This window comes from Manis pentadactyla, chromosome 13 (genome assembly GCF_030020395.1).
Source record: "Manis pentadactyla isolate mManPen7 chromosome 13, mManPen7.hap1, whole genome shotgun sequence".
In the NCBI taxonomy this organism is placed as follows: Eukaryota; Metazoa; Chordata; class Mammalia; order Pholidota; family Manidae; genus Manis; species Manis pentadactyla.
The window spans coordinates 17,403,118-17,418,112 of NC_080031.1; the positions used below are offsets into that span (position 1 = coordinate 17,403,118).

The following is a 14,995-nucleotide window of genomic DNA, read 5'->3' on the forward strand; positions in this document are numbered from 1 at the left end:
TTGCTGCCTCACCTCAGAGCAGCATATAGACGTGGGCTCAGATGCACATGGCTCTGTGTCGACACACATTAATAGGGCAACCTGGAAAAGTCATGTTGCCATAGGATGCAGCCAGACCCCATGTCTCCCTGCAGAGATTCAGCAGTCCCTCGTTCAGGAGGGTGTCTCCGGGATCACTGGGAAAAAGCTAGACAGAGCTTGAAGAACATCGATGTTCCTGAGTCATTCAAGTACAATGCATTCCTCTTGGTCATAGGGAGCTTTCTGATCAAGTGTGGAAGCAGAAGAACCATTCTGAAATATGTTTGCAAGCAAGAGAGCATCAAATAATACGGTAAAACACAAAGAGTTCTTGCCTCACTGTAACATGACAGATGAGTTGTAATAAAACATGTCCAAATAGTCTCAGTACCCAGCCAGTTAATCCTCACTAAGGGAATGGTGGTTTGGCCCTTTGCATTAGACATGAGAAGTGTCAAACCCCATCTGCGTGGTGGGACAGCTGCGCCAGGTCCCCCCCTTCCCTGCTTAAATCATCTGTTATTTCCTGACTGCCTAATCAGAGAACTGCTCTCTATCCTTCCATCACAAGCAATAAAAACAGTACCTTTCTTAGATAAAATCAAGATGCGGAGGAAATGGAGGATGAGAAATGAATTGATGATCCAAGGAACTAGAGCCGTGGGATTAAAGCGGGAGTCAGAGGAAGGAAATCAGAAATCCCTCCTAGATGACAGTGCACATAATTAGATGACCCCAGAAAATGCTAATGGTGCTTAAACCTCCCCACCTGGAGGATCTAAGATTATTTGAAAACGGATATATCAAAAACTGGATGGGACCTCATTATCCTCCTGTTTCCAAAATCATAGGATGGTCCATCTTCCACCCAGATGGCTGAATTGGAAACCTGGAGTATTCTCCCCATTTCACCCTATGCATCTAGTCCTCATTTGATTTACACTCTAAACATCATCCCAACTTACCCACTTTCTATTGCTCCTCATCATTTCTCACCTGAGCTATTTCAATTCCCCCTAATAGGTTTCTCCCTTGCCAGTTTGATCAATGCCCACTAATCTGCCCTCCTGCCATGGCGATCTTTCTAAATTGCAGATACGATCTAGCCACTCTTTAGATGAAATCCTTTCTTTTATCCCCCCTTTCAGGGCAGGACCCAGCATCTCTGCATTGCTTATACAGTGGTTAAGGACCTCGCTCTTGCCTACCCTTCTCTCCTTCTCTCTTGCCAGGCCACCTCTGCCACACACCTCTCGGGATAATCTGCACTTGCAGTTTTTTGACCTTGCTGTTCTTCTCATACATGTATGGGTTCTTCAAGAATGAGCCTGTGCCATTACTCACTTGTCCCCCTTCCCTCCATTTTCCTGGCTACTTCCTTCTGACCCTTCAAAACTCAGCTCAGTCATCTTCTGGAAGTGTACTTTGAGTCCTGCTGCCTGGTTATGGGCCCTCTACAGGGATCCTCTAGCCCTTGAACAACCCCTACCATGCTGTGCAGTACTTCTAAATCCTCCCCCAGACTGAGGCTTTCTTAGAGACAAATGCTCTTTCTCCTGTTTGTATCCTCAGTCTCTGTCATGTATGAGCTACCTACATAATTAGATGACTCTGGAAAATGCTGATGGTGCTGAAACCTCCTCACCTGGAGGATCTAAGGATATTTGAAAATGGATATATCAAAAGCTGGATGGGACCTCATTATCCTCCTGTTGCCAAAATCGTAGGATGGTCCATTTCCACCCAGATGGCTAAATTGGAAACCTGGGGTATTCTCCCCATTTCACCTTATGCATATAGTCCTCATTTGATTGACACTCTAAACATCATTCCAACTTACCCACTTTCTATTGCTCCTCATCATTTCTCACCTAAGCTATTTCAGTTCCCCCTAATAGGTTCAATTCCCCCTGCCATGGCGATCTTTCTTAGAGATATGTCTTCCTGCAGAGATTCAGCAGTCGCTCGTTCAGGAGGGTGTCTCCGGGATCACTGGGAAAAAGCTAGACAGAGCTTGAAGAACATCGATGCTCCTGAGTCATTCAAGTACAATGCATTCCTCAACCAACAATACATGGTTATCAGATTGAGTTCTGCTTTATTTTTTTCCAACATTCCTATGGGATTCTACCAAAAATCTTCCCACTTTCCAAGTTTGTACCCTTGAATGATCCAAAACTCAGATATTTGTTTCTCCATTTTAAGCTTCAATTAAACAACAGCATAAAATTATTGTTTTCCATATTTTGAAAGAAGCAAACATAGTTGAGGTTATATCTTACAGAAGCTCAGGGAAATAAGCAACTTATATGCACCAAGTACTATGTTAAACATTCTTACCTGACGTTTCTCATAGTCCTCTGAGGTGGGTATTATTACCGCTGTATTAACAAAAATGAGACTGAAGTTCACACAGGTAAATGTAAATAACATAACTTGTGACTTTGAGGTCAGAATTTAAAAATGTTTCCCCAAACTTCATCACACTATGTCTCTAAAGAGAAAATACTTGATTAGAGGACTTAAACTACGTAAAAGGAAACATGCCTTATAGGACATCACAAATCTAAATATTCTGAAACAAGAGACACTGTTAAACACTTAATTGCAAATAAGTCAGGTATTTCATCCTAAATTCCAGAGTCTTAGACAAGTCTTATCTGGACAAACGCAGTTTGGAGGGAACTATTTCACAAGTCCAGCCTTGGCCTCTGCCTCTTACCCTTCAAGTCTCTGCCATGCCATGCTCCCATTGTTACCTCTTTTGCTCATCAAAAAAGAATCATGGAGCCTTGAGGTGCAGTGAAAGATAATATATTCAATAATCCCTTGTGGAAATGAAACTTTATATTCTAACCAGATTTGACATTCTCGATGATTGTCTCTCTCTCCGGGAGATCCTGTGTCAACTTCATCACCAATTGCATAGTGTGTGTGGCCCTCTGAACATGTACAGTCTAACTCATGGTACTCATCCATCTAACAGATTCCTATTCACAAAATACTTGGACACTGAATGTGCCATAATCCTAATATTCCACTTACTTTTGTAGCAATACATCTGTTCACCATATCCAATGCCTATATCATCTGTCTATATACCAGCTTTTCTTCCCTGGGTGTGTGGTGGGAGAGAGAAAAAGCTTTGTATCACTTCCTGATATATGCTCTGACTACAGTTGTTTTTCACATCTCTGTCATAATACCTACAATATTATACTGTAAATTTTCTTGTTATACAGCTCTTCTCACATCTCAAATGTGAGGAGTTCCTCACTAAATGCAGTGCATGAACAAAGGAATAAATGGGGAAAATTTTTCTTTAAATATCCTAATGACCAAATGAATATATTAAAGGAAGGCAGCATCATTTATAACCTGAAGGTTTTAGTTTTCAAAACTAATCATAGGATTTGATACCAATGAGTCCCACCCCCTAATTTTAATCAAAATAAATGATTTGTTCAACAGAAAATTAAACAGAATAGTTGCCAGTCTCTCCTTTTCTTTCAGTCATTTGATATGTTCATTGCATGACTGCATTCCTAGTCCTCGGAAGTTTAACATTAACATCTGCTCCTCTGGGTGTTTCCACTCCCTGCCCAATTCTCCATCCTCTTCCTACTATAATAAATCCTTACAGGAACAAAAATGCTCTTAATATATTTCCTAAAATACCTCTTTATGTATATATTTTTAAAAGGGTGTGTTTTGGGAGAAGATAACAAAAATGCATCTAGTCGTTTAGCAGCTGTGCTTAAGAATAACTAGATAAAGCCTGCCTTGCAGAATGGAGAGATAACAGCACAGATTTTCATTACCTTGAAGTGGGTTGGTAAACAGGTATGTCGCTGAGGGCTAGTTGGAGGATGCTTGGTGGATGGATAGGTAAGGGAGGGATAAATGGTTTAAATAAATAGATGGGGAACAATCATATTAGGGAGGTGCATGAGTGTATAAATGGAATAAGCATTAGATAAATTGGAAGATAATATGTGAATGAACAGGTGAGTGGTTAGCTGATGGAGGAATAAATTGGTACATATGATTGATGGAGCTGTATGGCTAGATGGGGAGAAAGCCTGATAAATGCTACCAGCAGGACAGCAGATGGAGGGTGCATGTGGTACAAACAGGAGCAGGAGAGGGTCAGGTGTGGGTGGGAAGGCAATGATTAAAAGCAATAGTGAGAAAGACAGGGGAAGAGGAGGAGCACTAAAGGTGTTAAGATGGTTAAGGGAACTGGAAAGCCATTTCCTCAACAAGTCATGCTTTTGCAATGAGTCTGAGGAAATTGGAAACTCTCAATCAGTGCTACCAACTATTTTCTTGGTATTTTAACTTATAAAGAACATGATCTAGTCTATCAAGTTACCCTGTGGGGGAGACTGAGTCATAAAAGGTCAGAGAGTAGCCCTTTTCTACCTTAGGAAGCCAATGAAAACCAAACCTTATAAATCTAGCTCAGGGTCTTGGCCAGAGAAACTAGCTATGCTGTAAAATCCACTGAAGAATTTTAACCCACTTTCTGCTGAATTCCCAACACATAATCAATCATTGGTCCTATGGTTCATCAGAGGCCGTCTTGAAAAATCCAGTGGTTGAAAGAGAAACAAAAACTTTCCAGAAAACTCTAAACTGGAACATACTAGGGGTGTAAATTCACAAATGGTACAGACGAAGAAGAAACAAAGACTAACAAGGTCAAGTGTCCAGCCCAAGGTCACAGACCTAGTCCATGGCAGAATCAGGAAGGGTTAGTTGATATATAAACGGGTGATGAGAAGCTGAGTTGTAAGAAAGAGGTTAATATCCATTTCAGATGAATGTGTGATAAAGGTAGAGGAGTTGTGGTTTTATTGGAAGAGGAAGATGTTTCAGAACAGGCAGTCAGGAAGGGAGCTTCTCCTCCAGGTCTCTTTTTCACACCATTGCCCATATGTGTACTGCAATAGAACCTAAGACGGAGAACAGCGGTACATACTTTTAAAAATAAATACTTTAAAAAATATACGTACATCATAGTCACTATATTTTCTCATACCTATTATTGTCAAAGGGTGCTTAATTCAGTGGAATGAAGCCACAGCAACTGTTAAGCAGTGCCCAAACTGAGCAGTACCTGGTCATTCTTTCTCTGAAACATCACTTCTGAGTTCACTTTACCCTGGGTCAATAAATTATTCAGGATTTGAGGCTGTGGCTACATTTTATATTATTTGTAAATGGCATAGATATTTGACATACAGCTGTAATATAAAAAGTGTCTAGATTGCCCTCCATTCTGTGTGTGTACATGCATCGTAAGTGCATGAGTGACAGAGAGAGAGAGAGAGAATAGGTTACTGACTTTTCTGATTCCATCTACATCCCCAAAGCTGAAAACACACATAGAAGAGGAACATACCCTGTTTCACTTTTCTCCATTCCTTGATGTTCAATGAGATAGCCTAATAAACAGCCCCCCAAAAGTTACAAATTTCTTTGAACTTTATTGATACACTGCACAATCACAACCATCTCGTATTCATCCTGAATTAGAAAAGGTTACAACTACAATGTAACATGCACAAAGTTCAGGTAGTATATTCACCCTTAATACAATTATTGACAGAAATCAAGTCTCCATTGATTTTTTTTTTTGAAGGAAAAAATAAGAAACAAAAGCAAAAAAAACCTCTAGAAGGCTGACAAAATTATACTCTTGCATCATGTCATAAATTTTTAAAGCATCTGAACACAGATTTGTTTTAAGGATAATTGTGAGAATGGGCACACCCATTGTCTGACACAGCTATAACGGCACCATTGAAAAGTCATAATTATTTTTTTATCTAAAGGACTCTGAACTTGACAGATACATTTTTGTAAACCCACACATTCCTCACAACTGCACTTTACATGTCACAAAAATTTTTGAATGATTAAAAATGCTCCCTTTAACTAACACAAGGGCAGTTATTATTACTTATTTCTGCTATTATTGATAAATCTGCCAACAGCATAGAATGTGGTCCCTAAAGGATAGTAGAGGGTTCACAATCTTCCTTTCTCCACTCTGCAGTGTGGAATGACAACTGTGTGCCTTAAAAGGGCACCTTTGAAAGAAACAAAAAGGAGTCTCTTTCAAAATACTGGAAATCAGGCTTAGCTGACTACTTTCAGGATGAAGACAATGGTGTCTAATTAAGTCCACTCCACATTCCTTTGGACTCCAAGTATTCTGCACCTGAAGGCTAAATTACACTGGCTCAGCTCTATCTTTTGGCCACATCTTTTAATTGCAAATCTATTTTCTTCCTTCTTTCATTTACTTCTCTTCTCTTAAGTAAGAAATGAGGGAAATGAGACTAGCATTTTTATTTGTTTGCTTTTAGCGATCATTAGGAGTGCCTCATCATATGATATCTTTTTGAAAATGTTGCCTTCCTACTTACACACCTGTGAAGTTTTACTAAACCGGCTCAACTGGTTTGTCTTAAAAGACAAGGACAAGAAAACTTTGGATAGCAGAAGGGGAGGCAATGGGGTATATATTTCTGGGAATAGGGCTTGTGCAAAATAAAAACAATTGATTCTCACTGTTGAGGAAAAGAAAGGAAAATTGAATACTGCCAACAAGAAAAAACTTATGTTGCTTGCTCTAATTCCAAAGAAATTAAACTTTCTTTATTTATTCATTTTTATTTTTTGGGGGAAGGAGGGAGGGCTGGTTCCAGGTGTTGTAAAAACCATTTTTCTGATGGGAACTCAGGGTCAAATTGGGGGAGGTCGGCCTGCTCCCACATTCCACCCATCTGGTGACTTTCCTCCCCACCTTCTGCTGATGGGGTTGATGACAACCGCATAAGGCTGCAGGGGAAAAAGCATTTCGTTGGCACTGGAAGTACTGCCCCAAACTAGAGTATTCGACTTACAACCACTCCTGATGCAATGACAGTGATAAGCTCTCTGTGAGGTTGACTTCCCACCTGGAGGTTCTCTGCTCTTTACATGTGGAGCTCTTCCAGTGTGAGCAGAACTTGCAAACTCCTCCATGTTGAGAGCAAGTTCGCTGCATTGATGCAGAAACGGATGGTGAAACTCAGCCTCAGCTGTAGAGTTCCTAGGGCCCCAGAGCACACTTCCCACCCACGTTTTGAGAACTAACTGCCCAGCCTGTGAAACGTATCATCTCGTTATGAGACCTGGGTGTCCGAGGAAAGAGGCCCAAGCCTGTGTTTGATACAAAGCCTTCCCTTTTCTTCCGCTCAGCTGAGCATAATTGCAGCGGAACAACCACTCACAATGCTCGCTACATAAAATACATGCGCATTTTGATGACCACTCCCCTGTATGTCCCGCTCCCCCAGTTAAAGAAAAGAATGAGAAAAACTAAATGCACTTGCTTAGACTTGCAGACGACTGTATCAGGCACTTGACATTCAACTACTGAAAAGAAGCTAGGCCAGAAACAAAACACTAGTACTTTCACTGGCATTACTTTGGTGGGAATACATATAACTTTGCTGTGGCGGGTGAGGTTCAGAGTAACTACATTATGGAATATCTCTCACCTCATCTGATAGGCCTTATTTGGTTTCCTTCCCATGTGAAAGACCCGTGAAGAACTACAGGTTCCTGTAGGTTGTTTATTTTCCCTCCTTTACCCCTATTCCAACCCCCACCATTGGCACCTTGAAAAATATCTATCCAGCTGGCCTTATGCATTTATATTCCATATGAAAAGTTGAGAAAGCGTATGTAGTGCGGCTCTTCCCTTTAGCAAGCATTACTGCTTTGTATACTTCGAACTGTTGGCTAACAGCTGTCATATGGAGCTGTCCCCACCAAAGTAACCCCAACATAGGACCTGGAATATGTCTATCATGAAGAAGAGCCATTTTATTTCCCAGGGCCCAGTTTCCTTGGGTATTATTTACTTGGTTTTCTTTATCCCAGACAGATGAGGATTGACTGTAGGATTTTTTTTCCCTCTGGAATGTGGCTGGAATAGGGAACCACCAGAGGTGCTTCCTGGTATCCTGGGGTAGAGAGAAGTGCAGAGTTCCACAGTGACTCTGAGACCCAGCCTTGTCTTCAAAAGATTCTGGTGATCGTCCTGGCCAAAGACTGTGTTCCTCTAGAGCAAGTCTTGGAGTGAACAACATGTACAGCTTGTCCATTTCAAGCACTGTGTTCTCCAACACCATCCACTTCCCACAGCCTCCACATTTATTTTACTCCAAAGTAACAACTTTATTATCAGTAGAAAACTGAAATGACACATTTAGTTCTCATACAATGTCTGACACCAACCCTAGTCCAGGTGCTGAATGTGGTGACAGATTCTGAAACACTGATGTCCAACCTTTAAATTCTGGCTTCGTGGCTGCTCATGACTTTCCCTGGAACCTGGAATTGATAAACTGTTTTGGGCACATCATCTATGTTGCCAGAATCTGGCTCCTGGCAGCTAGCTAGAAAATGCAGATGTCTGTTTACAGCTGAAAAATGTAATATTAGTTTCACTTGTACCAGCTCTATTATGAAAGTGCCTAACTTTTTGTATGCCAGCACTGCAAGACAGTCTACATTTGTATTTGTCTATGTATGTGTGTAAATATATATGTGTGTGTGTGTGTGTATTTCCCCACTGTGTATGTCCTGTTCATGTGCCATAATTGACAAAAAGAAAGAGGTCACTTAAATTGGAGGAAGAAGATCAGTTACACATTAAAGGAATGGAACCCAACAGACCTCGTGTTATTATCTTGTAGACCATGGACCTGAAAGAGTTTTCCAGTTGAGGGCAGGTCTGTGGATAGTCACTGATGATGCTTCCTTATAATCCTCTTGTTAGTTCAGTGCTTGTGGCACAGGCTGAGGCACGACCTTGTGTGGTTTCCCACATCATTCCTTTGGATCCCAAGCTCCTTTGCCGGCTGGGTCTTTCTTGTCCCAGGAGATGATGCGGAAAGGTCAGGTCAGCTGTTATTTGTATGCTGGGTCTGCTTTGAATGTGGAGCGCTGAGGACATTCTTCCCCAAAGCCGCTGGAGAAGCAGCCTGTATCAGAGGAAATTGTGTGTCACTTACACTTTCCCACTTCTGTTGGCAGTGTTGTGTTAATCAACGGCTTGGAAATTAAGTCAGTTGCTCAAGGGCCCTCAGCTCAGAAGAGCTTCCTGAAACAAATACCAGAGTTGTCAACACACCCACCATGTAATTGGCTTCCATCAGCTTTTTACCAGATAGTTTTCAAACAGATTAAACCAAAACTGGGGCAGAGAGGAGACCATAGCTGCAGTCGTCACATTCAAGACAGCTGGACTGCTCTCTTCACATTGCAGCGACAGACAGTGGTTTTTTTTTTTTTTTAACTCATTCTTGTTGTTAAGAAAATCCAGCCATGGAGTAAGTCCCAAAGGTTCCTTAAAAAGACATTCTTAAGAGGCCAAGGAAAGCATGAAGGTTGGTACCTGGGTCCTTCAAGAGTGAAAGAAAAAAAAAAACAGTACTAATCAAAGCTTTTCCAGGGCTGATCTGCTTCTCAAGGAGATATTTTTGGAAACACAGTCTCTTCTGGGAATAGCGAGTGACTGATGAGTGGATTGCTACTTTGGTCCATCAGTTAATGGTGTCTACTTTGGGTGGATGGGATACCAACTTCCAAAGTGTCCACAACATATTGCTTTTCTGTGGTGTTAGCCTGTGAGATCATTGGCTTTCACATGAGAGGCTGATAGGTAATTCTGAAGATGCCAATGTCTGCTATAGGTAGAGGAGAAATGAATACAGTGGAATAGATACAATATGATTAAGATTAATATGGTGATGAGTTGATAGTGAGTAGTGGAGAAAGAAATAGAAGTGTTAGATAATCACATTGGTAAATTGAAAAATAGAGTAAAAGAGATTGCTACAGAGGAAGATGGGTGGGTAGATAACTGGATGGAGAGGTAAATCAGACAATTAAGCAGATAGATAACCATATGATTACTTTGATAGATAGTTTGATAAAACCTAAATAATCAGCCATCTATGGACCATTTTTAGTTGGTTGGACAGCATCTTTTAAAGAGAAGTACTCTCCTCAAAATGTCTCCCATTTTTGGTCGTTTGGCTTCTAGATTTTTAGTTTTGGGTTGTGTGCAGAGCCCCAAACCACTGATCCCTATAACTGGTGGAGAAATCATACAGGACAGAGTAGCTAGAGAAAATGGGAAGATTGTACAGATATGGATACATGGAGATAACTTCCCAGAAAGAAAGGATGTGAACCCAAATGATAATAAACAGGGAGGGAGGGTTATGTAAATTATAATAAGGAAAATGGTCCAAAGTGTAAAAGACACAGATAATAAGACACTTGGATACAACTCTGGCTGTGCACTACCTTATAAGTCAAGTTGTGTCTTCAGGGTGTTTATCATGAGGCACAGTTTCTGCCCAGATGGAGCTTATGGTTGGTGTTGGGTGGAGGGAGGTCCGCGGTGATGATGATGGGGAGAGAAGTAGAAGAAGAGGAAGGGCCAGGGTAGCAGGGAGATATTCCATTTTTGGACACACGAATGCATCATTATCCTACACATGGTAAAACCCTGCCCACCCCTCCCCATAACCCCACTCATCCAAACTAGAAAACAAACAAACAAACAATCAAACCAAAAAAGCCAAAAAAAAGAAAAATCAAGAAGATAAACAAACAAAAGGAAGCCCAAACTGGTTTGCCCTCCGCAGTGTAGATTAAAGTCTGTGATATGGAGAAGCAGGCGTTGCTCAGAGGACCTATGGTTTCTTAATCAAAACTTGATGAAGAAGTGGGCAAAGAGGGTCCCTGATAGCCAGAGACAAGCCAGCGCTCTAGAGGCCGAGTTTACACCATCAATGACTGCTCCAGGCCCTGTGTAAGGGAAAGAGAGACAGAGCCATTAGCATGCACCCAAAGGCTGCTGTGCTTGTTCCCTGGCAGACAACTACACAGTCATGCTTCTCTGTAAACATTCCACCACCTCCCCCCCCCCCCCCACCAACCCTTCTAAGTCTGGACAAAGGGAGAGTACCCACCAGGAGAAGGCAGAAACTCAAAAGGGCAAATCACTGGGGTGATGACCACTACAGCCTGCTCTCAGAAACAGGAGTTTAAAAAATGAAGTGCGTAGAGGGAGGTAATGGCAGTCAGGTAGGCCTGTGTGCTGGAAAGTTAGGGCAGCAGACAGGGCTAGATGGTACGGTGGGACCTACGGCTGCCTCTATCTTTGGAGGTAGTGTCCAGACAGACAGGGAGGAGAGGGGAAAGGTGAGCGTGGGGGAGGGAGGAGAAAGTCCAGAGTGGAGAGAGCTGACGGGGAAGAAGGGAAATGAGCGGAAACATTCTGTGAGCAATGGGTGCCTAGGGGTTGCTGTGGCCACCCTTTCATCCTGTGTGCTGAGAAGCCTCCTCCTGAAAGAGTGAGGAGGAATGAACAATTGTGCCTGAGGGTTTTAGAGACTGTGATTGGATTTATTCCGACTGTGAGCAGTGCCTCTCCAGAGGCAACAGGGAACACTCGGTGTTTCCCGTCCCAACTGCCACCTGGTGGTTCAACCTGATGGGGTTCGCCCTCTCCCTCTTCCTCCCTTCTTCCCTCTTGCTGGCCCTTCTACACAGCCCTGGTGAATCACCCACGGTCACGAATGCTGCTCCTTTCCCTTCATCTGCTACCCTCAAGAAGGTAAGCCACGTGGACTGGGATTGTCTAGCCTGTTCCAAGGACCCAGGGCAGAGGAATCAGCGTTTAACCACTTAGCATTCCCCCATCACCGTTATAAGAATTTTATAAGAATTTGGAGTCATAGGCAAGACTAGCAGCTAGCAAGCAGAGAGTATTCTAAGGAAAGCAAAATCAAGTATCAGCCAATGGGCTAGAAGCTGTCCAAAGACATTCCTGTCCTGTAGGGCGGCTGACAAAGGGAAGGAGTTGCAGGCAAGACCTTGCCAAGCCAGCTTCACTGATGCTTTTAGAAATAAATTGGCTTATTGGAAATAAGCATGACTGCTAAGGAAAAGCATCCGTGGGGAAGGGTCTCCTCAGACAGGACCCAAGCCATGTAGCTTGCTTGTCAATGTGATGTTGTGGATCTACACCTTGCCTGGGAAGACACTGATCTTCCCTTTTGCTTGGGGGAGCCTAGGTCTTCTGTCAGTGGTGAAATCCAACTGTTCCAAGCCAGGGACTTCAGCATGAATACCTTTTCCTCCTCTGATTTATAATTTACACAATTCTTTTACCGACTAAGACATCATATTTATTTGATAGTATCAGAATCTGGCTTATACTGCTCTGAAATTTTGTTATAGGATATTCACAGATAAGGGTGGGAGCCCAAATCCAGTGCTATGATTCTATGAATATTTATGAAAAGTAGCCTGACTCTGGGGCCTCCATCAGTCCAGACATGTACCCTCAGGAATCTTGCCGGCCTACAGACTGTACTGAGTTGGAAAATGTCCAAGTTAAAGCTCAAAGTAATTCTGTACAATGTCTTCTGCAGAAGACGAACCATTTAGATTTTTTCTAATGAGTTTGTAAGGAAGTGAGCAATGCAGATTTGTAAGATTTATATTTCTTTTAAATTGCCTTTCATATATATATAGACAGATAAATATGATATACATTAGTGTGTGTGTGTATATACACATGGTGTGTATGTGTCTTTGTCTAATTCATTAACTTAAGAAACAATTGAAGCCCTAATAAGTTCAACTTTACAGAGGTCTTTAGTGGAGGAATCACATCATTCTAAGTTTTATCAGTGGATTTAAGCATTTCTATGGATGCCATGCGACCAGCACATGGTTGGATATAGATAAAACCAACAAGAGAAGAGAAGTGTATAAGGAAGGCAGAGCCTAAAAGGGTGAGGTACAGAGAGAGAAGGAAGCCGAATCAGAAAGAGAAATGAATGTTTCAGGTGGTGTATGGCAATTGCCGTAGGATGTTCAGTGGTGATCAGGCAGACGGTTTACAGCCACAGCCCATCTTTGGTTGAGTGTTCCAAACAGTGGAAACCATGAAGGCGACCTAGCAGACATAGAGGCTGCTCAGCTTGCTTAGTGTGATGATGATAACATGCATTTACATTGTGCTTTTTCTGTGGCAAACAAAATTCTAAATGCTAAACAGCTATTAACTCATTCACTCTTCACCAAACCCTATGAGCTTCTCCCTATGGACATTCCCATTTTATAAATGGGGAAACTGAAGAACAGAGAAGTTAGGCACCTTGCCTGTGGTCATACAATTTATACACCTAGTGCTGGATTAGAACTGAATTACTCTGTCTGCAGTCTGTGCCCTGGTTGATTACAACTCCACATACTCGCTATGAAAAATGATCCTTTGTGCATGTTTATCCAGCAACCACAGCATCCTGTGGTAAGAGGGAAAATGGATGGGGAATCCAGAGACCCAATTTCTCTATGTGACTCTGCTGCTCCCTGGCTGAATGACATCTCCTCTCTGGTCTTGGTTTTACCATCTGCAAAATTAGAGGAGGTTGGGATGGATGACCTCTAAAGCTCTCCTATTAGCATTCTGAGTTACTGTATGAATGGAAACTCTACATCCGGAGCTAGAAGAGACAGCTGGTGAGCAGCCAGACAACTCTTTCCAGCTGGTACTGAACCATCGCCACTCTGGTGTTTTGTGCCTCAGCATGTAATCTCCTGGTATAGCAAGGGGGCACAAATATTCCTAGACCCTACAGTTTCCTCTTTTGTGGCCTCATTTTCTATGAAACTTCAGGACGTTTTATTCTTTAGCAGGTAGGATAAGCCCTACCTTTTAGTATCAGATGATGTGGCAATTTATTACCAAAGTGCCTTTGGTTAATGAGTCTGTGAGAAACAGCTGAGCTACTCTGGCCAATGTGCTAATCTAATCCACTATGACAGAGATCAAAACTAGCAATGCTTGTCTCATTCGGATCCTGGACACATTTGAGATTTGGCAGCTAGATCAAATGCCAGGATAGTGAGACACATATAGGAGGGCTTTTGGGATTTGTTCAGAACAGGGAGAAAATGGCTCACATCTATGTGCCACTCTTTAGTTTGGAGAAATGTGAGACAAAGACCATCAGCAATGAACTGTCTTTAATTTATCTTTATAGTCACCCTGATTCTACTGGAAATGAGGAAAAGAAAGCATCTGGGTTGGGTCGGGTCTCTTCCATAGGGCTTCTATTTGCTAAGGCCATTCATCTGATTAGGCAAATGCATCTTTGTGCTTAATATAGAAGCAATGGATTGTTGTTTTTCAGCTAATGGTTCTTGTCCCATGATCACTCAGGGCTAACTTTTGGTCTCTTAGGCTGGTAGGCTTTTGCAAATGTTAGCTCAGTGAATCTGTTACAGGGAAGGATATGGTACTGGAGGAACACATAACCTGAGCTAAGCAGGGATAGCAATAAAGCTTGAACACATGTCTTCAGATGTTGGGCCGCATACGGTTTTCCTGTACTTTGGTTTCTTCAGATAACAGTTGCATGTATTTCTCCAAGTATTTGGAACCCAAGATAATATTAGTTCTAATTTCAATAAACATGGTCAGGAATTCAAATGGCGTTTTCATTCATTTCTTCTTCTCCTTCTCCTTCTTCTTTTCCTTCGCCTTTTTTTGGTGGAAGTAGAGAGAAAAGTAGTTCTTATCCCACACTTAGAATCCAGAATTTGGAAATGTGAAGAAAATTTTCAATTATGTATTCTACTAAGAAAACTCACCCTGAAGTGCACCTGGATAAAGGACACGGGTTTGAAGAAAAGATGGGAATGGAAGAAAACTGAGTAGTGTCCATGGACCTGTAGGTAAGACAAACTAGGGACCTTAGGAAATGTTTCCCACATCTTCCTCCTCGGCCTCGCGACCTTACCTTTGCGACACTGAACATCTTTGGGGTAATGGCACTAACCGCTGTAAAAGTGCAACTGATCCTGGCACCTTTGGGGTCAG

At 42.0% G+C, this 14,995-nt stretch overlaps 1 protein-coding gene across 9 annotated transcripts in view; it reads right to left on the minus strand.

Moving 5' to 3' along the window:
- Positions 1 to 9,347: 9,347 nt before the first annotated feature.
- Positions 9,348 to 14,995, minus strand: part of OPCML (opioid binding protein/cell adhesion molecule like) — a 1,020,836-nt gene continuing 1,015,188 nt past the window's right edge. For all 9 annotated transcript variants that reach the window (XM_036930242.2, XM_036930248.2, XM_057490889.1 and 6 more), the window contains one exon: positions 9,348 to 10,905. In XM_036930242.2, coding sequence (XP_036786137.1) covers positions 10,805 to 10,905 — 101 coding nt within the window. In that variant the 3' untranslated portion in view covers positions 9,348 to 10,804. The remainder of the gene's footprint in view (positions 10,906 to 14,995) is intronic.